The 25,960-nt window shown below is 35.4% G+C and overlaps 1 protein-coding gene and 1 long non-coding RNA gene across 4 annotated transcripts; both read right to left on the bottom strand.

The window, feature by feature from the left end:
- Positions 1 to 368: 368 nt before the first annotated feature.
- On the bottom strand, positions 369 to 13,023 carry LOC120475530 (uncharacterized). 2 transcript variants are annotated; one of them, XR_016168282.1, is made up of 9 exons: positions 12,884 to 13,023; positions 12,659 to 12,761; positions 10,591 to 10,765; positions 9,321 to 9,481; positions 6,600 to 6,681; positions 6,342 to 6,451; positions 5,972 to 6,075; positions 1,624 to 3,053; positions 369 to 1,329 (listed from the first exon to the last, which is right to left on the bottom strand). It is a non-coding gene; the product is annotated as an uncharacterized LOC120475530 (long non-coding RNA). The 2 variants fall into 2 exon arrangements; XR_016168281.1 differs by lacking the exon at positions 9,321 to 9,481.
- A 4,617-nt stretch (positions 13,024 to 17,640) lies between these two features.
- Positions 17,641 to 21,305, bottom strand: otpb (orthopedia homeobox b). Of its 2 annotated transcripts, none has more exons than XM_039661727.2 (3): positions 21,158 to 21,305; positions 20,438 to 20,829; positions 17,641 to 19,144 (listed from the first exon to the last, which is right to left on the bottom strand). In XM_039661727.2, the coding sequence occupies exons 1-3, from the start codon at positions 21,192 to 21,194 to the stop codon at positions 18,641 to 18,643; spliced, it is 933 nt and encodes a 310-aa protein (XP_039517661.1). In that variant the 5' UTR covers positions 21,195 to 21,305; the 3' UTR covers positions 17,641 to 18,640. The 2 variants fall into 2 exon arrangements, with proteins under 2 accessions (XP_039517661.1, XP_039517660.1); XM_039661726.2 differs by having other exon boundaries at positions 17,644 to 19,144; positions 21,119 to 21,305.
- Positions 21,306 to 25,960: the final 4,655 nt, after the last annotated feature.

Raw genomic sequence — 25,960 nt, 5'->3', positions numbered from 1 at the left:
TTGAGCATTTTCACATGCCATACATCAAAATAATCCTTACTTTCTCTACTTGAAGGCTATGTTTGTAATAAATCAATAGTACCTAGATAAATATCTCAAAAATGCAATAAACAAAAAGAAAAACAATTTTTTTGAAAAAAAATCTCCATATTTTATTCAATACAAAAAAATGATAAATGTAAACCTCAAACTTGTCAATGAGAAAAATGTGCATAAAACAGTTTAAAACTATACAGAATTGATTTGAACTGTTTACATCACTTAGTTTTTAAGATACACTCATTTAAAAAAGGGGAGTAAAATGCCATATGTAAAATATTCAATTACATTTGTGGTCAAACAGATAACATTTTGCTTTTGAACATTGATTAAACATTGAATTGGTTAGAATATAAATTAAATAGACCCTGTCAGAACAATTAATAATAAAATAAATATAAAATAAATAAATAAAGGCGATGAGCAGAAGGAATTCGGTGCGTCCGTGTACTTTCATTTTGACATAACGTTGCGCGCATGCGCACACGTGTGTGTGTGTGTGGGGGGGGGGTGCGTGTGTGTGTGAATGTGCTTGTATTTGCGAGTGTATAAACGAGAAAGAAATGATAGAATGAAGCAATGGTAAAAAGACAATAATGATAAGAAGGAACATATAGCAGATGGGAGTCAAGTGCGAGTCAAACCTATTATATATTCAGTCAAACGCATGGCCAAAAGACGCTGCTTCTGACGTCACTACATGCGACACAAGCTGGGGTCAAAGTGCACAGGAAGTGATGTCGTGATCAGTCCATGGATCCGTCATCGGAAGACGCAACTACCAATTGCGGATCTACAGATCATGTGTGCAAAGACGTGCAATGCATTTTTGTGATTTTTTTGAGAAACGCATTTTGCGCATTTTGTACAGACTCATTAGAGGGTGAAAACAACGCAACATGCGCATGTTGGAGGCTTGATCTGACAATTTTACATCTCTGGTTTTGTATGCAAAAAGAATGATTGAGCTAGCCACTTGGTTTCAGTTTCTATAGGCTGTTAAACAGACACACGCAAACCGGAGCGCCGACGCTCCCGTCGGTCTTAAAGGGTTAAGAGATCCAGTGGGTAAATGCACAATCAGTTCAATCCTACCAGTTCGAAGAAGTGGTCCAAACAGAACAAAGCAAAGTCCTCCTAACTGAAGAAATTGATGTCTCTGGCGCAACGAAAACCTTGTGATACAGCAAAAATGTCTTTTCCCCAGGCTCAGAAATCAGCATTCAATTTTGGGTGGCTCGCCATCTCAAATCCATGAGAGAATTTTTCCAATGAAGCAGTAAACCTGACCTGTTTTACCAAAACAGTGTCATTAACATTCAATATTACTGTTTTTTATAACTTCTCTGCTCTTTAAACAATGTTTAAATATACAGTTTGACGAACGTGTGATATCTCACAGGCATATTAACAATGTGCAAATCAATATACATTCATAGCTAAGCAAAAATATATTACTCAACATTTCAAAAATCACATTAACATTCAGAAAATGTGCAATATAGACTTCACATTCAGTGTGCATAATATGCATAATGACATAAAATACATCCCTTTTAGAAAATAAAACACAAATAAACTCACCAAATCCCGAGTTTCACAGGTTTTTTTTTAAACACCTGTTTCAGATTCAAAGAAGCTTTACAATCGGCTAGCATCTGCACTCAAATCAGCAATCACCATTCTAAAATGATTCATCATCGTCAACCACAAAGTATTATAAAGTTGCTTATAACCTTATTAAATGAATTTTAACAATATAAACCTTATTAATCCATTTCTGCATCACTCATCTCGTGTTCAGCGCATCTCTCCCCAGCCAACATTTGTATGTGGGGCCCATATGGGTATGAAATGGGCTGAAAAATGGGCCCCATGTAGGATTGTCCGCGGGTTACATAATGGCCCCATGTTAATTTCCCAGATGAATTTCATGTAGGATTGCACTTGGTACTAGGCCGGACCCAAGTGGGCAACATGCATAAGACCCATCTCGGTCCCAGCTTTAACCCAGCCGATATTTATATGTGGGGCCCATGTGGGTTTGAAATGGGCTAAAAAATGGGCTTTGATTGGGATTGTCCATGGGTTACATAATGGCCCTATGTAAATTGCCCAGATTAATTTTATGTAGGATTGCTTTTGGTACTAGGCCAGACCCAAGTGGGCAACATGCACAAGACCCATCTCGGGCCCAGCTTTAACCCAGCTGACATTTGTATGTGGGGCCCATGTGGGTTTGAAATGAAAAGTGGGCTCTGTATGGGATTGTCCGTGGGTTCCATAATGGTGCCATGTAAATCGCCCAGGTGGGTTTCATGTAGGATCGCACTTATAAACAGGTGGGCCCCAACTGGGCCACATGCACAAGACCTATCTTGGTCCCAGCTTTAGTTTTTTGTGGGTACTACAAGGTTACTATATGGGCTGAAATATGGGCTTTAAGTGGGTTTGTCCATAGGTTCCATGCTGGCCCCAGCAACTTGCTGGATTTCAGGATTCAGGATTTCTTTTATACAGGATTTCACAGGGCTTTAGGTGGGGCCCAACTAGGAATCATATGCATGTGGCCCAATTAGGGATCATCTGGGCTCCATCTAAATGAGTAGCAACACCACACAAACAAGTTTTAAAGCATTAGAGCACACAGTGATATTGAAATATTTTCAATTTTATTAAAATTACTCATCATCATATTATGCTATATTCTGAAATTCCAGGGACAATATTTAAAGAAGCAGATTTATGTCAGATTAATGAGTATCTATTTAATACCTATTTGTTAAAATACATATTTTGAACCTGTATTTGACCCAGTCTTTACTGAACAGGATATAAATTGGTGACAGTTAGAAGAAGCAGCAACTATACAGTACATTTATCAGTACAGCTTACACTGCAGACAGTCATTTGCGCATCTAGAGACTCTCCTCCTCCATCTCTTGTCCTGGACTATTTTGAGAGTTCCCTCTCAGTTCCTTGCCAGTTGATCTGTGTTGTCTTCTTAAGAGCCTCTGCAAAACATTTTTTGATTTTAGAAAAATCATGTTACTTACACGTCACAATACCTTATGACAGAATAACAATTTTTACTCAGGATTAAAAAAAAAACAGCAAAAAAATTATATAGGAATGGTGACGGTTTTGGAATGTCACTGGAAGGGCATTTGGGAAATCAATAAAAAACAGTTTATAAAGTATGCATAATAAGTATAATGATTTATGATTACTTTTAAAGTAAAATTAGGGATGCTCCGATCAATCGGCCAGAAATTAGGGTTAGGTTAACTAAGTAAGTGAGTAAAAGTTTATTTATATAGCACCTTTCACAGGTACAAGGCAACAAAGTGCCTTACAACAAAAACATTAATATCATAAAATACACACAATAAAAGCATAGACAGTACATGATCATATCATGTAACACAGGTACCTAATTAAAAGCCTGAACAAATAAATGAGTCTTTAGTCTGCATTTGAAGGCATCAACAGAGTCAAAAGAGCGCATATACAGTGGGAGGGGGTTATTAAACGCCTTCTGAAGCAAAGCCATGAGTTTGTGTAAGAAAAATATTCGGTAACGCTTTAGATTACAGCCCGGAATGTACTGTGTAATTAAGAGGAATTTACAGTGTAACTTTCTGCAATTATAGTGTACCTACTGTATAAAGGACTTGCATGTAAGTATATGGGTAAAGTTTTGGGAATAATGGGGTAACAACCAGGAGAATTAAAAATATATATTTATACTGTAAGTATTATAGAAATAAGGGTTACTTATTCTACTATTATGATACAACAGTCTTACATTTGGGAGCAATTTAGTGAGTACATACACTGCAAACCTTTTTGTAAAAATTGTGTATCAATACTGTATAGGCTTTTTTTAAAGGACAGGGTACATATATAGCCATTTATACAATTCTTTAATATTTAAAAAAAAATATATAGCAAAAGTGTAGATGTTTAAGTTTTGGCTAACATGTTTCAAGGCAAGAAAAGCTAAGACTATTGCAATTTTTTTTAAATACTGGGACATATATTTTGTTTGATGTGGTTACAGGGTAAGTGGTGCTTGTATAATAAATAAAGGTTTCCAAGTCAGTGATATAAAACTGTGTATGTATTTTTATTGTACTTACCCTGCAACTACATGGAACAAGGGGGTAACAAGCACCACCACATGAAACAAGTGTATCTTTCCCCAATATTTAAGCAAAAGTTGCAATAGTTTTCGTTTCAGTGCACTTATGTAAAAAAGATGACTTTATAAATGCATATGTACCCTGTAATTTTTTTAAAAGCCTGTAATTTTAGAGTAGGTATTGGTTCACCTTTATTTCAAAAAGGTACGCAGTGTACAATTTTCTGGCGAAATTGCTCCCAAATGTAAGATTGTTATATCACAATAGTAGGATAAACACCCTTTAGTTCTTTAATACTTACAGTATAAATAATTGTTTAATTCTCCTGGTTGTTACCTCCTTATTCCCCAAACTTAATATATTGTTCCTTAAATACTTATATTGTAAGTATGTTATAGGTACACTATAATTACCAAAGGTTACGCTGTTAAATCGCTTTAATTACGCAGTACTTTCCTGGCTGTAATCTAAAGCATTATCAAATATTCATATTTAAAACTTTATTAAATAAAATAACCAGCTTCCGGCCAAGCGAACATACAGATTGCACTTAAGTGTAAAGTGCAACTTATGTGGTTTTAAGTTGATATTTACTTTACACCTTTATGCACTACGCTACTTCTGACGTCACAAATTGACCTATGGCTAAGCCATTCACTCAAACGCGATGAGCAGTGCGCACCTAACCTAATACACTCGGACATTTTCTGCTTCCACGTCCATTGAAATGCATTGCAGTTAGTCAGTTTTCATTAGGTTTTTTTGTCATTTTAAGTTTAAAATGGTCAAACGGTGTGCATGGGGTACATACAACTCCGACACTAGGTTCCCGAGATACTGGGCGACGGTGTGTATTTCTTTACCCTTTCCCAAGCCACTTCTCAACAGAGATAAGTGTCTGCTCTGGATTAAGTTATGCGATTAAGTCATGCGCCGCGGTAGACCACAACAACAACTAAAGTTAGCCTTCTAGCTGCTTTGTACATCATGTCACTTCGCTTAATTAACGTATCTGTAAATAACCGAGATAACAAATGTTAACAATGTTGTGCTGAATGATTCATGTAAATACTGTAGCACCAAACGGTGATGGCAACGATATGCGGTATATCACGTTTACATTGTGACCTGTAAATTACATTTTTGCCTGGAGCTGAAGCTTTTCATCGACCTTCTCAACAATAAAATTATTAATATAACCCTCCAATGCATAGTTAAGGCCCTTAAGGTGACTTTGAGATGATATATAATATTTCTGTCTCCAAAAATCACCAATTGCCTCCTGTAAAATGTCTGCCATAGCGCCTGTCCCCGAATGTTGACTGTTTGTCCAAGTGAGTGGAGGGGGCGTGGCTTAGCCATAGGTCAATTGCATAAGTTTGCAAGTAGGCTGCTTATGGCCATTTAGTTGGAAGCTAGTTGTTTTACTTTAAAAAGTTTAAATATGGATATTTTTCAAACAAAATTTTTGCTTCAGAAGGCCTTTATTAACCCCCCTGGAGCCGTGTGGAGTTTATGATGGATGGATGCACTTTTTTGAGCTTTTTTAAACTAATAGTTGCAATCCACTGCCATTACGGAACTTGGAAGCGTCAGGGTGTTTATTAATAAAATTCTGATTGTATTTGTCTGAAAGAAGAATGTGGGCTAATATACACCAAAGGATGGCTTGAGGGTGAGTAAATCATGGGCTAAATACTCTAATTAAATTATGTAAAATCTAATTTTGAAAAATTTATTAAATTAAGTACAATCAAAACACCTCAACAAGGTTAATAAATCCATACCGGAAGTGACAGTACAATGTAGTAGATAAAGAGCAATCCTCCACCAAATTGCCAGTACTCATCTGGATCCTTGGTCAATCTGGGATGGGGTGGGGTGATGCGTCCTTAACAATATTAAAACAAAACGTATCAATATCGTACCAACATTTGCCATTATAAAACATTCAGAGAACATGAAAAATAGCCCAATAGCTCCCCGGTCTCCACTGTGTGTGTTTAATACTCACTGCTGTGTGTGTGTGTGCACTTGAATGGATGAAATGAAGAGCACAAATTCCGAGTTTGGGGACACATGTCACATCACATCAATTGAAGCTTTAAAAAAAGAAATTGCTACTCCAAAATCAAACAAACCATCAAACAATTTTACCTGTAGCCACATTTATCCTGTTATGACACGTCTGAGGGTCTTTCCCTTGATGTTCTTCCGTGAGCTAAATAAAGGGCTCATGATGGTGACATGTTCTCCTTTCTTTGTCACTTTAGAGGAAGAAAGACAAAGATAATTAGTTACTCAGATTTGTCACTGGTAGAGGATATGACTTTTGATGAAGAGTATAATACTTTTGACAACATAATATATTAATCCCAATGTAAGGTTTAGAAGCAATGGTTAAAACTGACTTACATAATGAAGTTGATAATCATGCCGTGGTGGATTTGTCTCTCTGTTGGGTGCCTGCTCTCCCCCCAAAAATCTTCTTCCAGTGCTTGATATATAAAAATAATAAAAAAATAAACAAATCTCTTATCATTAGCAGTTATCAGTTTTTTAAGAGGTGATGTCAAAATATTTAGAAACGGGCATCTACTAAAATATAAGAGATTTAACGTTAGACCAATAACATTTCTCAACTCTTCTGTAGATTCCAGTGTTTCAGAGAGTAAATGGCCGTTTTATCAGTCAAATCATATTTATATAGCGCTTTTCACAATATATCAGTCACTTTACTCATTTGGATTGTACTTCCCTAGTAAATAAATAAATAACTTCTACCAGAATATATTAGAACACATTTCATACTAATTATACTCCAATTTCATTAACATAATTATTGACACAACACCTAAGAAGACTTTATTACACAATGAACATTTTATATATATATATATATATATATATATATATATATATACATATACATATATATATATATATATATATATATATACATATATATATATATATATATATATATATATACATATATATATATATATACACATATATATATATATATATTAGGCTACGACAAAAAAATAAAGTAATAACGTTACCACTATTAAGTGTACCAAAAGTATATTTGCAATAGTTCCACTTCAGCACAATCAAATACACTTACTCAGAAGCACTAACGTTGCTTTCAGATAAATATGGTTAGCTACCCGTTATGTTAACGTTACAAACACAACTGCAGGTAACTTCAACTTGCATATTGGTCATTTAACTCCCCTGTGATGTCTCTTGGTGTATTTAGTATCAGTATACTCTCAACTGAAACTTTTGTTATGTCTACTATACTATTATTATTATTTCACCAATTTCATGTTTTTATTTGGATTAAGGGTAAATATAAAAATATATTATTTTAGTGTTTATGTGTGACGTTACATCCTGTAAATCTTATTCTACTTGAAAAAGAATATGAGATATATTATTGTACATTTATATTTACTTTTTCCATAGGCAATCATAAATGCCCTGTCTGTCTCCTGGCTGGGATATCACCTCACAGGAGGCTGAGCAGGTCTTCCTTTCTGGTCTGGATTATCATTGCAGGTCAGAGTAGATTATTCATTATTTTTGCACAATGCCCCGTGCACCCTTTTGTTACTGATAATTCTGTTACAGTAACACAACTGTGACTGTTCTCTGATAACTATTTCAGTGAAGTGGAAGATTTTAACTGACAAATTGACAAACAATTGAGGAAAGAAAGGAGACCATTCAATTGTTGGCTGTTACTTTTACATTTACACATTTGGACTCTGGAATTAGATGTCAGTAACATGAATATTCAATTTGACTTTCTCTCTCTACAACTCCAACATTTCATAACTGTTTAGTGTTAAATCTGAAATATATATTTGAACATGTTAAACTCATTTGTATCTCTCTCTCTCTCTCTCTCTCAGAGTTGAAGCCATTCCTGCAGCAACTGGTGGAAAACGGGGGATCTTTTTGGTGCTTTTATAATGTATCTATTTATCTAGCATAAATAATTTTGTTCTTTCGTATAATATAAATATGTATATATAAATAAATCCATGCTTGAATCATTCTCGAGTTTTGCCTTCTGATATTCTGGCCATATCATTTAGTGACTGCATGTGCTGATTCCATCGTTATTTTATCTGATAATGAGCAAATTAGTTAAACTTGAGTAGGTTAATCAATATACAGCATAATTCAAGAAACTAGGGCTCACACCACTTTTCAGTTGAATAAGATTGACATACATTTTTAATTTGTTTTGTATAAATGTACATTTTTGTAAATGTCTCTGATGCATTTTGAATAAAAAAAACACATTTTATAAAAATACTCCTGAGATTAAATGTCTTTCGAACTATGTACGTACAAACTAAAACAAGGGTCCTGTAACCGGGGTCGTAAAGCTGCAGCCTCCGATTGTGCAGGGATTTGCTCTGAACAACTGACATTGGTTATTTTAACAAAAAGTTATCACACTTGCATAAATGGGTCATTTTTTAACCATATGTGTAAACTTGATGTATTAACACAAAATATTACATTAAAAAAATCATTTGTGACCAAGATATTTTGAACTATGATGATATTTTGATATGTTAAACTCATAAAACCTGTACAGAAGAGGAAGCGAGAGATTAACTGTTTTTTTATGTATTAGAATATTGTGCAAAAGTTCATTTATTTCGGTAATTCAACATAGCTATATGCCGTAATCATCAAATTTATAACACATAAAGGCATGAAATATCTCACTTTGCTTATAATGACTATTGAGTAGATTATATATTAGTATATGATTTAAGGTTTACATAAATTCCATTCTGCCATTTCAAAGTAATTTGCTATAACAGGCATTAACAGTTGAATTCTTAATTTGTAAAAATGCAATATTTCTATAACCACATAGAAAGAAATGTTTAAAAAAGTTTTTTTTAATTATTTTTTAGAAGGGATAACTATTAAGTGCAGTTTGGATCACATATAATTAAGAAAGAGATAAAAACTCATTTTAGTTTAAGTATAGATGCTCCCTTATATGTTTGTTTATTATAGCAAAACCATGATTATTGATTACCATTTGTAACAGAAATACAAGAGAAATACAAAAATATCGTTTTAAGGTACATTGTTTACTTGTCATTAGGTGTGTTCGACATCGCCTGCGGCTGGATGCAACCGATCGGCGAGAACAGCCGCGTGCAGGCGGGGAGGAGCTGCAAACGGAGACGTGAAGTCGGACAATTTCTGGTCCCCGTACTGACGGCTTACGTGATGTTTGCATGGTTATACCACAGCTAAAGTGAAATAAATGCAACATTTGCCAAATAAATGGATATTTCAGACACATTTTCATTCAATACTTTACTGCTTCATAGAGCATCTGTTTGAACTAGAATAAAGTTAAAAATAAGCCTATCATCTCGCGTTCAGCGCGTCTCGCACACTTCCGTGTGTCATGCGCAGACGTCATACGCAACTAGTGTACGTGTAATACATCACGTGTTCGGTGCTAAATTACAGTGCATATTATTTCAATTTATATTAATTAATTCACAGTGTATATGAATAGATCGTTTCAACTTTTTTGATTAAAAGTTTAGTTATTAAAACATGCAATTATATTATCCATTTAATTATTTTTTTAGTACCAAATTTAACATGGGTTACATCTTACTAAATGGAACTCAACTGAATAAATTCATATTTTAATTCAGTCTTGTGAGATCTTTTGAATTAAGGCTGGAATACACTACATGGTTTTTGCCCAAATTTCAAACTAAGAATCCATCGAGTTGATGGATATCAAACATGTTTGATATTTCGTGTGTGATCCTTTATCACACGATGCTCAGTTTTCCTCATATGTGGCATATAATTCAAGTAATTACTGTTCAGCTATTCAGCCCAATAACAAGGCCCCTATAATCATCATCACCTTTTGAGCGACAGCCCTGCTGTTTAGCCTTATCATTAAAGACCTTCTTCCTAGATGAATTCATAATATGAAAGTAGATTAACTGTGTCTATAATATTATCAGTTAGCCATAGCTTACAAACTGGGTATTTCTCTCAATAAATTCACAGCCTCTGACCCTCAATAAATTATTTTTCTAAACCTGTTTTTCTAAGCCTGATCTAAACCTGAAGCGAGATACCAAACAAACCAAGTTAGCTCGCCCCTCCCTCCCGTTTCGTGCACCATGAAAAAAATGATCATGCACTCATATACAATGTTATGGACACATCAAAGTAGACACACAACAAACACAACTCACACACTAAATCCCTACAATCTGATATTCGCTAGAGCTATCCAAGTTTAGTCAAGCTTCACCCATATTTTTTAAAGAATTATATTTTCACACACCGTTCACATACAAAAAAAGTCAGCACTAATACTCACCTGTCCAGAAGAAACCTCGGCGTCCGATTTAAAAATGTTCAATTCTTTGAGTTCTCTCCACCGTTCAAAAGCCTTCCCCTTTTATTAGTCGCAGCTTTGACGAAAAACGACGGTATTCCCTCGTCCTAATCCTCCTTCTCTTCTTGGGGTTTGCCTCTTCCATCCCAGCGGGCACCTTGACGTCAATTTGACATCAACAAATAGTCAAGATTTTGACCACCGTGTATAACATGGATGAATATGGATATTTTAATTATATTTCGTAATTATTTCATTGTGGTTGTAAAGAGGCCCAACAAAGGAATCAATCTGACCTGTTTTTTCTGTTCCCAACATCTTAGGTCAATTTCATTGACATTAAATCGATGTTGATTTGACGTCAGGAAATAAAACGTCAATTTGATGTGAAATGTATATCAAAACAATGTGTGAAAAAGTAGCCTATTTTTTTTTTTTTGGGCGGTGGGGGGGTTGGGGGGGGCTCAAAATGCATCCATATGACAAATATTTTGAATCAGTTGTTGGATTTCTGCATGAAAGTGGATTTCTGTAAATTCTGTGGTTAAAAACAAATAAACAAAAAACTAGGCCCTATTTAACGATTGTAAATTACTGCTATGAAATAAGAGGTGAACAGTAATTATTATATTTTACAAAAATATACTGATTTGCTTAATTACAATAAAAAATGAAAAAAATGCAACATCTTTGGAAAGAGCATGATGTTGCATTCATTTTTCATTTTTTTTTTATTATAATTAAGAAAATCCTGGGTTTATTTTATTAAAAGTATATATTTTTTATTTTTATAGTGATATTATATACTTTAAAATTTATTGATAATGAAATTGTAATACCCTATAATGTTACTATATATAGTTTTACAAATACATGTTAATTTATGGAAAATTTACATTAGTCTACATATTTTAAAATTATTTAGATTTTCTTGTTTTCAACTGATAGATGCAATGCTAGGGCTCTTTAAAAAAAACATATTTATTTTTCACAAATTCCATTTTTTTTTAATGAAAAATGTAGGGCCTACAATGCCCATTATCTATTCATAACACCACCTGTAGATGTTAGATGGATCTGCTTCGCGTGCAGGCACCGCGTGCACGAGCGCAAAAACAAACAACACCCGCCCCTGACGGTGATTGGTTAGAGCCAAAGCCCATCTACGGAATTGATGGCCACTGGCCACTAACGATTAAGTACTATTCCTATTGTACCGAATTTTGGTTGTAGTTCCATCAGAGTTCCACTAGGGGTGATCGTCCGAGTGCAAAATGAATGGGAGTCAGACGGCTAAATTTGTCTCTTTCACCCGATTGTCATTGAGAAATCTCAGATTTGAATGTAGGTTTTGCAAGTTCAACATGGGTTATAGCTCGAAAGTTAAATAAACAAGTACAAGAATGATTTCTTACAGGTTGAGTTGTTGTTGCCCATAACACGCTTGCATTCTGCTAATGGATATTGATTGGTCAGTGAAGGACTGATTACAACCACACCGCTTGATGGCATCCGAAGCGGGACTAATGTTAAAGGGCACCTATTATGGCATTTAAAATGTTCCTAATATTGTTCTGGGAGTCCCCAACAACAGTTTTACATATATGCAATGACAAAAAACACTTTTGTTGTCTTATAATATGCATTTATTTTTACCTGATTTGCTCACCGACTCCCAAATGATTCGTACAACGACTCATTTTTCCAAACCACTCCTTTGCGTGACACTAATCGGCGGTGATTGGTCAGATGACCCAGTCAGTTATTGTTTGTTAGCCCAACGCATAAACATATTGATAAAGCACTGCAGTACTACAAGAAGCTCTATTCTTTATGACTGTAGGAGCCATTTATGTTTATTGTTTGCATGATAGTTTATTTTGTTTGGATATATTTATATTAGTATTTAGACACTAGGTGGCAGTGATTAGATGCACATGGTTGTATTTAAAGGGGCATAGGTGACAGGAAATGGAAGACACAGGTAGGGGGAGCACAAACAGTTCTCACCAGACCACGGATTAGAACCTGATTAGAACACACAACTCACAACTGGAAACAAGACAAGTGTAATTCCCTCGAAGCACTGGCAGACATAAGTGGTTTTCTTGCTACAGGTTTTTGAAGCTTATTCTCCAAGTTCACCGTGAAAACTAAACACAGTGTAACGAAAAAATAAAAAACACATTAGCTTGGAATGAACATGCAATGACATGCGTAGCTGCTAGCATGTAAAATAACGTTCACCAAAGTAAAATACAGACACAAAACATACCTCGTTGGCTGCATGCCGTACACAAGGGAATAAAGAGTTTTCTTAGATAGCTGACATCCACTTATAACAACCGTAACACTTTCATCAGAGCATTAAATTGTCCGTGCTTCACTTGCTGTTAGCTTGCGACTCTCACTCACTCACGAGTGTCCCAAAAGGCCTTGCGAAACAGCGCGGAGACTTCAAAATAAAGGCACTTTACTCTTACCAAATAAAATCACTAAATGATACTAAATGCAATTTATAATTCTAACATTGGTTGAAAACAAAGTGTACATTAATATAATGTTGCGACAATTACAACAAGAAAACTGGTATGTTCATCTTTGATGTACATTACTTCAATAAACCACAAATCTCAACTGCAATAACGGCTGGAAAATCTTGTGTGTCTGCGTAGAAACTTCACTCCTACCTGTACATGATGGCAAATAAATGAAATTGAATATAGGGCTAAAGATACAGCCAAGCAAAGATTGTCATTATAATGACAACTACAATAACAGCGACAAACATTTCACATATTTAAAAAAAAAAATGACATTGGAGACATTGAAGCTACGCTGAGCGTAACTTACACACACACACACACACACACACACACACACACACACACACACACACACACACACACACACACACACACACACACACACACACACACACACACACACACACACACACACAATTAAATATCGTTAAATATCGTTTTAAACGTTAAATATCGTTTTAATATAATTTGACATCCTTTATCCGTTTTCCACAGTGTAATAAGCCTTAATCAACAGTAATATACTTCATATAATTTAAGCAATTTTGACTGTAATGTAAATTCTGTATTTTTAATTCTGCCAGAGATTCACCGTTTTTTTTTTACGGGATTTATTTATTTATTTATTTACAGTGTATAGTAATAGAAATATAAAATGAATAGCTTACCATTGTGTATTCATAGCACATTAAATGAGGGAATGAGAGACACGTGCCCTTGTCAGCTAGCCTATAAAGATGTTAAAACTTAAATAGTAAAATTGTATTCTGATTTAAATTCTGGTCAATTATAGACTATATTTCATTCAACGTGTGGTATTTCTAAATAAGCTTCTTGATAAAAAAAAAAATAATAATAAAAAGTCATGCTGGACTCAAGCCATTATTAGGACTTTATTCCTAAAGAATCGGTCGCCTATGTGCACAAAACATTCTCTCTATTTCACCAGCAGGTGGCAATATAACATGTGATAAACACATTCCCAACACTGCAGAAGTCAAACACCATAAAATGTGTTTTCCATAATACAATTTGCTGTTGAATATTATAACCCAGATTTCATATATTTGTGTCGTCTAAATAATCAATCACGGTGATATCTTATTGGCCTATTATGATTGAGGGAGCTGTAGAAAATAGGCTAGCCTACACTAAAGATTGTAGGCTACACTAAAGTGCTACAATAAAGTGTGCTCACTAAAGAGATTTTTTATATTATTGTATTTTATAGAAATGAATGGGCTATTTTGCCATGTAACAAAGATAGAAATATTGATAAAAACAAACAACAGAGTAACGTAAATAACTGGATAAAAAAATATTTAATTCATAATCTATAAACAGTGAGTGTATATATGCTACTTTTACTTATAAATCGACCAAACCTAGATTGCGCAGAAAAAAAAAATAGTATTTTAAGTAAAAATAGTATGGTTAGTTCTGTTTTAATTCATCCATGCTGAGAGTAAGGCATGTCCCAGACTGAGACCGGGAGATTCCTCCTGTTGGTCACGGATGTGTGCTCTGTGTGGATAAAGATGGCATCCTGCTGATGTCTGTGACCTTCATGGAGGCTTACTCCTCTGCCAGCCACTGCTTTCTGATTTAGTGCTGCTCTTGTCGGGAGCTGTGAGGTGCTTTTCATGCACTGGCAGAGCAACTCAAGGGCAAGTGTGGACAGGCTGGGTGAAGAAAGATCACACAGAAAAGCAAGGAATGGCTTATGTGCATCAGATGTGCATCGTTTCTGGAGGGGAGCATGGTATTGTGAAATATAGGTTCAAATGCAGCCTTCTTTTCATTCATAACTCAAATCCAATTTGTCCAAAAAAAAAAAAAAAAAAATGAAGAATGCGGAGAAAGTCTTCTGTGGCCCTAAGGGCCACCTATTAACTGAAAGTAGATTTTCAACCAACACTTATGACAAAATCTCATTCATTCCATTTTGAAGAATCTCCTAATTGTGATTATATTCTGTTTTAATCATGAGACACTTGTGCGTTTTGCTCAAATACACCAGTGAAGAGAGCATGCATTCACAGGGGGGCCGGGAGGCAGAGGGTCTCTCAGAGCAGATGCTAAAACTGATGATGATGGATGTCTGCATGGAGACTGTTGAATGATCAGGGGAGGCTTGTGTAGATTCTTCAATTTCCATTGTTTCACAAAATCTTATATGCAAATTTACTGGGACAATTATAATATCAAATAATATCAAAGCAGGGCGACACTCTGAGAGTGGCAATTTCAGATTTTAAATATCTCTCATTTGTTGCTCTAAGGTATAGTAGGCTAACCTGTATTGTATGTTTAGTGCTGGCTGCTGGGTAGATTATTTACAAGTTGTTGTCCATTACTAAATACAATTTATACAAAATACATAATATAAATTGTAGTTAGTAATGTAATAATTACATTACACATTTTAGGTAATGTAATCAGACTACTTTTAGATAACTTTTGACCTTATAATGTTTATTTGAATAATATAATCTTACCATACATTAATAAAAGAGAAGAAGTAGAGAAAGAGAAAGAGTATTCCACTTTTGTTATCAAGAACATGAAGTGGATTACACTTTAGTTTAGGGTCCAATTAACTAGTTGATTATTGGCATGCAAATCACTAAGATATTGGCTGTTTATTAGTACTTATAAAACACAAATTCATATTCTGCATGATCATATTCTACATCCCTTGTTCCTAACCAATACCTTAACATAACAACTACATTATAAATATTAATAAGCAGTAATTAGGAGATTATTGAGGCAAACGTTGTTGTTAATAGTTAACTTAATAATGAGAATTGGACCCTAAACTAAAGTGTGGCAAATCTTTAAAAAATTAATTAAAATAAATAAATTATTTTAAAAATAAAAACAATCAAAATAAACACTAATTAAAAAGATTCAATATTTTATTTGTTCATGCTGTGTGGCCTTCCATTTTTCGTGTTCAAAACACTTTGATCATATATAGCCTAAGCAAAAGTTTTTTTTGTTTTTTGTTTTTTAAAAGGAACATTTAAAAGATAAAAACAGAAATCTTAGGGAGAATCAATGAATTCTGAATAATGAACATCATTAAGTGAGTATTAAGTAATCATGGAATCAATAAAAAGTATTTTAAAACATAAAGGAATTATCATTTTTGGAATTATGTCCCTGGAGGGGACATAACCCTGGAGTCGCATAAACCGCTAAGACTTAAAAGTTAGACATCAATTTTTTTTCTTAGCTTTTTAAAATCAGTTACACAAAAACATTACTTGTGGGTCATACTAGAACGTAAGATAATCCAATTTTACTAATCCACCCATGTTGTATAGTAACATGATTTTGCCAAATAAAATATTGTGTTGATCCTGAAACAATATTCCTGTTCAAAAATGTAGTCCTAACCCCATCCCTACCACTAAACCTAACCCTATACCCAGCTTCCTAAAATCAGAGGGAGAAGATAGATGAATAAAACTGATGTAGATGCACCAAACCATGATTGTTAGCCTAAACCTGACCAAAACTGTAAACTGTTCCTTTACTTTGATTGGTTACTTGGAATATTGTTCCAGGATCAATATCCAGGAACATGTTGCACTTGGTGAAATAACTTTCACCATTGTATCATATGTTTTTAAAATATCAAAAATAGTGGGGTAAACAGCTTGTTTTTAATCTGTGACAGGCATTACAGTCATTTCTTGATATCTGGTTATATTTATCCAGCATCATCTGTGTCTTTTGACAGTCGATAAAGGTGATTGCTGAAGTGACAGTATGGTTCATCTCACAGTAGAAAGGAATCTTGCTAAATGGGAGACAGTCGAGGCGTTGTATCTGAGAAAAGATCAAGCAGATGTTTGTGGGCTGTTACACCTCCCCAGTGGTTTCAAATCACACAAAGAGAACAGGGGAAAAAAACATGGCAGACTAATTGGTTACAATCTTGCTTTGGGTATTTGTCTACAAGAAGCAGTTAAGCTTTCATCCGGACTTATTGCAAATGGAATTTATTAATTCAATACTAATGTGCAATTTCATAAGAAACCTTATTAAAATGTCTTCTGGGAAATAATTGTGTTGGTGTTTAGAAGTAAAGCAAAGGGTTAGGGTTATGATTAATGTTTTCCCCACATTGCAGGGACAAAATTCATGTTTCTGTATGAACATGTTTTATCTATCCATGATGATGTCTAGTATTTACATTTTCCCAAGAGCTGTAAAATATTTATCTTGTTCCGTTGAATGATATGTCATCGTTCACTCATCATCTTGTTGTTCAAAACATCTATGACTTTCTTCTGCTGGACACAAAAATAGGATAATTTTAAGACTGTGCCCAAACATTTGGGGAACCTTCTGTGCATTCTTGTGTTTTGAAATCAATAACATTTTAATGAATGTTTCATTTGTTAACATATGCATTAATCATGAAATAACAACGAGCAATATATTTTTTACAGAATTCATTAACCTTAAAGTACGTTAATAAAATTGTCCATGTTATTATTGTTTCACATGGCATTAACTAATGTTAAAAGATACAACTTTTCGATCTTTAAAAATAAACTAGAAACAATACACGTTGTAGAAATATAGTTAATTGTGCATGTGAATTAATGTAATTAACTGTTGATTGTAAAGTGTTACCGTGAAATCAAGGTAATTCTCTGAACTCAGATTTCTAAAAAATCACATAGCATACTGAAATTCTTAAAATGATTTTATTCACCCACTTACAATCAGTAATATAAACCTTCCCAATTCTGTTGAATTTGGTAAGATAAGCATTTACGAAAACCATATTTCAGTACAGACAATAAGTTAAAACATATATCACAAACATACCAGCAGGTAACAAGATTATTTTCGTATCTACACAAACACTCAAGTTCATTTTGCTTTATGTAAACAACTTCCTGTTGATCCCGTTTGAAAAATTACATGCATCTGATCTGAAACTGATTATTTGGAAAGTGCCTCTTAATCCAACGTGTTCTTTTGTGTATGTCTACCCGAAAAAAAATCACTCCAACATGTGCCTTACAATCTGTACATGCAGATGTGGTCCTCATTAACGTGCCCTTCTTCACATTTAGTTTAGCAAAAATAATATCACCGATCAGCGAAATAAATATTCCTCCAGTTGTTTCTTCATACGAATGAAGAGTCAAATAAATACGCTTAAATAAATAAACAACTCGCCATTATTAAAATCAATTGCTAGGAAAATAAAATAAACAAATAAACATGACCAAATCCAACACATAAATAAAGTACGTACATTTCAAGCATTAAAACTATTACTATAGTCTATACATCTGCTGTATATAAGCATTGTCTGGGGATTGTTGGGATTCCATCATCCAGTAAGGCTGCCAATTTGTAATTTCACAGGTATAACCTCATATCCTGAGTGCTCCGTGACTGTTTTTTCAGGAATACTTGGGGTTTGTAGTGACAAATTTTAATTTCACCTCAAATTAGGTGAAACTCATGGAAACGGTGTGCTCAAGTGCTTTACGGCGCAGGGAGGCGATACTAGTCCCTCTCCACATGTCACTGTCCGGGGAGCTACACAGCTGAGGTGAGCCGGTCACATTCGTTGGACCCGAGAGGGACGCGGGCACCATCCCAGGAAATGTAGGTTGATACAGATGCGATTGAAGACCGGAACCGTTTGACGATAAGCTGTTGGAAAGGCCCATGGAGTTTGGTGGAGGGCCAGCTCCGAGACTGCACTGGGACAGGGACTGTGCCATCGCCTGCTGTCGGCCCAGCGAAGGCGGAATCTGCAGCTGTGAGACTCCGGGCATCCCAGCCGCGGCCCAGCGAGTGTCGTTGGCATGAAAAGAGCAGAGACTGTCGCCCATTCCAGACGGAAACTGAGGCAAACCGTGCGTTGGTAGCAAAGTGCCCGGCGACCGGAAAACGTTCGTTGTCTTCTTGCGCTTCTTCCATTTTGCACGTCGATTCTGAAACCATACCTGAAATAAAAATCGAAATCAAACCATTAGAAAGTCGTGCATTTCGTCAGTGAGAACACATTACTATTCTATTTTTCTTTTCTTTTTACTTTTTACAACTGTATTTAATTAACAGTTTTAGCCTATATAGGCCTATATACTGGTCTACGTTATGTCGCAATTTTAATAAAAAAACAAAAAACAAAAACGAAATATAGCATAGGCTATGCCTATCTAAGCTATAATAAATTAACGCATAGTTTGTCGGCAAAATGAGAGCACTTTGGTTTTTAAACATTGCAGAACTGCGCCTTTAAATAACGGAGAACTGTAAATATAGACCTATAATATGGTTCTTTATTAATGCTGAGGTTATTAAACATGCGCCTTAAATCATCATTCATCATTTTTTTTCTCAGTAAAAATATTAATATTTGGGCTAGGCTATATATTCACGCACAACTATGTCATAACATGCGAAGGATTTTATCAAAATAAAAAATACACAAAGCAATTTCTTATTTCAAGATGGATATGAGATGGATAGGCTAGTAATATTTTTCAGACAGCCGGGGATGAAGTCATTATAGTTAATGTTATCTAAGAGACAAATAGGGGCTATTTTGATAGCCTCCGTTATTCATCATGGAACCATAATAAAGTATTTACTCACATGAAGCGTCCAAAATTAATACTCCTTCCTAGTCTGAGATATTTTAACATGTTGCACGTATTAGCTCGGAAGAATTATTTTTTTGTTGTTATAACCGGTTAAATCGACGCCAATAATTTATACTATTATTTGATATAATATAATTTGCATATTTTCATAAATATGAAACAGCCTACGGTTAACAACACAATTCGCATCCAGTAAGACCCATAAAACACGTAACATAGGATTAAAGTAATTGTTTTTTTGAAGAAAAATATAGGCTATATGCACATGTACTAGTTTATTTTTATTTTATTTTATTAACATTTATTTCTATCTCTCTTTTTTTAATGCAATTATTTAACGTTGTATTGTTGCACACTGTAAAAAAGTAACCTAAAGCGCGGCGGGCAGCATGACATTAATTAGGCTTGATGTTGTTTTGTGAGAATAGGCTCCCCTTGTTGAATGCATTGCATACCATGAAATTTAAGCACTAATTTTAGGGCCCTTTAGAAGAATCTTTTTTTTTTATCATACATTTTCGTTCGGTTTGCTTTCAGGTCCTCTTCTTTTTTTCTTGTTTTTCTTTTTACGCTGTAACCAGCTGGAAAACTCCGTTGCGACGTCAAAGCTGAGCAGGTTCACTCAAGACTCACCTGAACCCGTGACTCCGTTAAACCAATCCGTAATGCAAGTTCTTCTCTCATGAATATATCAGGATAGTGGGTTTTAGCAAAGCTCCTTTCCAGTTCGTTCAGCTGCGCTGGAGTAAAGCGGGTCCTGTGCCGTTTCTGTTTCTGGCTTTGTTGGCTAGCCGACTGATTAGAGTTTTGCTGTTGCTGCTTTTCTTGGTCTTTGGCGTTGACCTGCTGCATTCCATTAGGATTGGATCCACCATTGCTAATGTCTTCCCCGGGGAGCATAGTGGTCCCTTCCACAGTCTCTGTAGCAGAAGTAAGATCTCCGGGGTGTCCAGAGTCAGTGCCCCCAAGCCTGCACTTTAAAGCTTCCCGGTGTCCGAGAAGCTCGGCTGCAGCATCTTTCATCCCTGTGAACGCACGTGTCAACAATTTAGCATTCTGTCCAAAAGACAGGAACATATTAATAGACTGTTAACATTAAAGACAGAAAGAACAAATAGTAAGCAGCTTATCGACATATTTATTGCACAAACAATCATAAACATTGTTTGGTATACCGCAATCCATCAACGTCAAATGCATTTATGTGGTAGCTAATTAACAAACATTGCAAGTAAAACTAATACAGTTTGAGATATCATTATGTCATCACATTAGTTAAAAAGTTTGAAGACTGAAAAAAATACTCTAGCTTACAGTGGAGTTGAAGACCGGAGTTTGGTGACGATAACTCACCGAGGCGAGTATCCAAGAGGTCGGCATGAGAGAGCATTGCGCACTGCTGGAGTCACAACTGCTTCCCAAACTACTTTACAACTTTTAACCCTTTTAAAAACGCGCATAGAGCTCAAATGAGGGAAAGTCGTCAGTGCGTTTAAAAAGGCGGTTCCATGTATTATACTGTTCTTTAGAGAGATTGGGAGGCGCTTAATAGTTGGATGAGCCCGTGAGCTTCCACAAATGCGAGCCAATCAGAATTGAGGCTTTGTAAATGTCAGACAACCAACCAGTAAAACGCACAAACCGGCTTCATCTGCTGATGCTCTAGTTCATTTCAAATCTGATTTATTGCAGCGCCTCCTTATTAGCTATACATTTTAAATGACTTCATAATCATGGCAAATAACCAGTGAATAATAAATCTTATTGGCAAAAAGAGGCTTCACAAAAGGTGGGGAAGTCTAGTCGTTATGCTTCTTGACCGACTTAGGATGCAATATCTACAGTAAATGCATGGAATGAGGTCACTATTTGGTTATCGCCCAACTTTTCGAGGCCCTTTACGAATCGAATACAGGACGCTGGTCATCCATGTTTGTGTTCGTGTGAAGGGAATGATGAACACTATTCTGTGAGCTGGTTTTGTCATTGTACCTTCCTGTGAGTTACAGCTTTATTTGAGTGGAATCCATCTATCAAAAACGATGAATTCTTTGAGGCAGCTAACAACACATCCAAGGTACATTTCCAACTAGTCATTTTCAAGACCATTAAGCATTTGAAGTAATTAGTGCCAAATCTATGAGCTTTCATCTCAATTATTACAGTGAAATCTGAATAATGCGGGATAATTTAACTGTGTTTAGATATAATGCAAGAAGGCGGTGTAAATCATGTTTGAATTAGGCTAATCTATTTCGTTAAAGGCTTGAAGTGAAACAGTGAAACTGGCTACTGATGCGTACTGATGCCTCAGTTGTATCGATGTTTCATCAGCGCTGACGCAAGTAATTTGATTTATTTAATTCAAACTCGCTGACATACATTGCCTAATTTAATCCATTCAGCGAAAGCACATTCGGCAGGCTGTCAAGTTTTCAGCGTATTTTTGTGTAATCAATCAGTTCTCCCTTCTTTTGTGGCATGAATGTGCACCGGCAAGCCGTTGGACTATGAGAGTGATTAAAGAAAGAATATGAATCTCGAATAGCCTGTCAAAGACTCGTCATTTTGCTATTTTGAGTTTATAACCGGCAATGAGGAGCTCTATCAACACTTTGGGTTGGTCGGGGAGTTTCCTGTAGTTTATCGAGCAATACGTTCAGATTAACACAATTTCAGACAATAAATAATGTAAAAATATATTTACGACGGAGGGTGACATCATTTAAAAATATATTTTAAGTGTCAAGGAAGGTTCAGTAGTGGGGGTAAAAACACCCTGAGACATAATGAGATATTATAAAAGCAATATCTTTGTCGATAGGTCTTTTTTATTAGCAACAAATATCTTTACAGGTGCACGCCTTAAGTCGTCTGTGAAACTACATCATGCAATTATGTCAGCTTTTCTGGTCCCGTTTAATAGAAGTAGGTAATCTTGTCATTATATCATGAAATCATCCTAGATCTCCAAAATTCAAAAGGTTTATTTAAAGGTTTTCATTGACAATTTGCCATTTTTAGAGAAGGAATATGCTCGTTATTATTAGCCTATTACTATTGTTATTATTTGCTATAAATTTCACAGTTTTCACATTTCGAATGTGCAGTGCTTGGGTCTTTTTTATTAATATTTTCACATTTATATTGCTGGGTTACTTACGATTCCATCCATGAGGAATTCTTATTTATTTTTTGTAAATGACTTTGGGATTTGACAGGTTGGATAATAGGTCCAAAGGGCTCACCATATACCGTGAAATAAGTGACTTGGAAAGTAACACAACGGCTCCTCCATTCAACCAGAAGCGACCCCCGTGGCATCTCATACTGTGATTAGACTTGGTGCCCTCCATGTGGACCCGATTTCAACGTGAGTTATCTGGAGAGAATACAATTATGGCCCTAAATAAAATAATCAGCATTGGACGGCGATTACCGTAATGAAATGGAGCTTTGGTGTGTCACGGAGTGGCTGGCCTCCATTACGTTCCGTAATGAGACTTTTGGGGGTAAGCACGCTCGACAATCATATAAACATGAAAATGTGTTTACTTCGATGTCCACCCCTGCACTAAAACTTTGTTCTCGAAGTCTAAATGCAAGGTGTAGTCCTGTTTAACAAATGCATAATTAAACTCTGGGCCTTAAAATATGCGATGCAAGCAATAGCCTTTCAGCACGTTTACTGTGACACAAAACTTGAACCGAATATAAATAATACAATTAGCCTATTAAAAAAATAAACATTTTTTGTAATTTGTGATTTATGTTTAAATTAAGCAATGAACTGAACTCAATGTCATATTTCGAGTAAAGGATTTGTTGTAATATTTAAAAGATAGGACGATGCATCATTCATTTTAAGAAGGGCCGTCAGTGGCTTGCGAGAAGGGAGGTCTTGGGTCAGTGGTCACTCTGAGTTTCTTCAAATTAGGAACATGTGCTAGTAATTATTAAATTCCAGCATAATCACACTGCTAATGCAATTTAATGCATCAGCAAATTAATACCGAAAATAATTAGTTTCACTGACCTTGTACATTGCAAGAAGAGAGTGAAACTATGCTTAAATGAGCCAAACCACTCCGTCCTCTTCCATTCAAAACCCAATGTGATTTAGTCTTATATTTTTCATACAGAATTTAAAAGTAGGTATAGGCTACTCTAAGTAAATTAGCTCTCAAAAAAGTGTGTTTATCAATGTATCATGTGCAAGTGAATAGAGGGCTCTTTGAATATTGATATGCGGTTATGCTCAGTTGCAAGAAACCCCTTAGTTAATTGTTAAAAAATTGCATATTGTACCCTATTCGTTAAAACGAAATGGACTGATCCAGATTCATTACATTACATGTATTTTAGGCTACAATTAGCTACCAATACGTTAGCCATGACAATTTACATTAAAGGTGAATCCTAGGATTTCATCCCATTCGAAATGCAAGTTAAAACAAATAAGCAATAGGGGGGGGGGGGGGATTGGACGGACTCACATTCGTTATGATAAATAATAAGTATATTTGACTCCTACAGATGATACAAATCCAGCAATTTGCGAGCCAGCTGCAAGCCCATTATCTGCAGACCGAGGCGGTTCAGCTCTTTTCTGCTCATTCCACTAATCTCCTGTCTCCACTCCATTTATTTGCCACTTCTCTGCTGCTTGTCCACAAAATACAACTCTAGCGCCTCCAAGATTAATTGATCGTCAATTTAGCTCTAATTCGGACCAAGTCAGGTGGTAAATGGTCTACTTTTACTTGATTGTAACTGAAATGTGTGCAAGTTCCATTGATACATTTTGATTATTTATCAATTAGGCCTACGCACAAACGAGATACATATTGAATAAATCGCAGGCTGATTTTTTTCTAATAGAGTTTATAGATATCACTATTTATAATGATTCCGCACTAACAGTTTCGTTCCGGATTTGCTTGTCGTGATCACAGCACAAAATGCATTTTTCATGAAATCAGCAGTACGCGTGGGCAAGTTGCCATTTTTCAGTGGCATTATTGGGCAGATCTTCGGTAAGTGTGATCTTTGCTCAGAAAGCCTGACATACTTTGTCACACTTTGTGTCAGTTACAAATAATTTCAGCCAACAGGGCATTGTTAGCATACAAAGTTGAGCACACCATGAATATCTCATCTGATATAATCGACTGCAGGAGTTACCCTTGTGGAAGGATTTTGTTCTTATATTGAGGCACCATACGTGAAAGATAAAAGGGTCCTTTTTTGTGGACAAAAAAAGTATATGAATACAATTTATGCCGCATCAGTTTAACTCAACCAATTAGTTTGCTTGATTCTGACATGAAATTTTAATAAAATAAATCCAGTTAACGCAGTGGTCGACGATAGCTGCATCATTGCAGTTCTAAATGGAAATTATACTCCTCTGTAGAGTAAATTTTACCATTGTGTCAAACATTATTTCATAGGCTAAATAAAGAAAATTATTTGACTATTGAAAACTATAGAAAAACTATAAGCTGTCCAAAATGCATCTTATTTTCATCAAGCCAAGTCAGATATATTTGTTGGCATGTGGCACATCTTGCAAAAGCTCATGCTCATCTGGGGCCCATTTTCAATTTTCTTGTAATCAAAATAAAATCGATATCGCCTCTGCTCACATCACGGAGGAAAACTAACAACACCACTTGTAAATACTTGATATGCGCTTACCAATACTTTCATTTTGCCATAGCACCCGCTCACCCCATTTGTTTTTCAGTAAGAACATATTCGTTTGTATCTTGGCTATCTGGTCTGAGACATAGATTTGATTTGCCAAGTAGGGTAATTGCCAAGCAAGACGTAGGCTATGGGTAGTTTGAATTAAATTAATTTGGAACATAACCACCGCGGTGTGCACGCTGGCTTTATAAACCTTGATCATTATAAGCCATATAATGAAACTTCTAATTCATCGTTAAAAAAAACCGTAAATCGCTTGTTTTTGGAAGTTTGTGAATATTAGGCTAAAGTAACAGGTAGCCTACTTTTCGAGGTTTTATACAACCTATTTTCAGGATAGGCCTATTATGCACAAAGAGAAATTTCACATCTATTGATAGCATTGCCACCTTTCCTCCGTATCCTCCCTTTTTCCCATGACCCCTGATTATTAGTATTTTCCTT

Source organism: Pimephales promelas, chromosome 4 (assembly GCF_988280905.1).
Source record: "Pimephales promelas chromosome 4, fPimPro1.hap1.1, whole genome shotgun sequence".
Taxonomy (NCBI): Eukaryota; Metazoa; Chordata; class Actinopteri; order Cypriniformes; family Leuciscidae; genus Pimephales; species Pimephales promelas.
The sequence above is the reverse complement of the archived record's forward strand: the minus strand, read 5'-3'. Positions and strand labels throughout refer to the sequence as shown.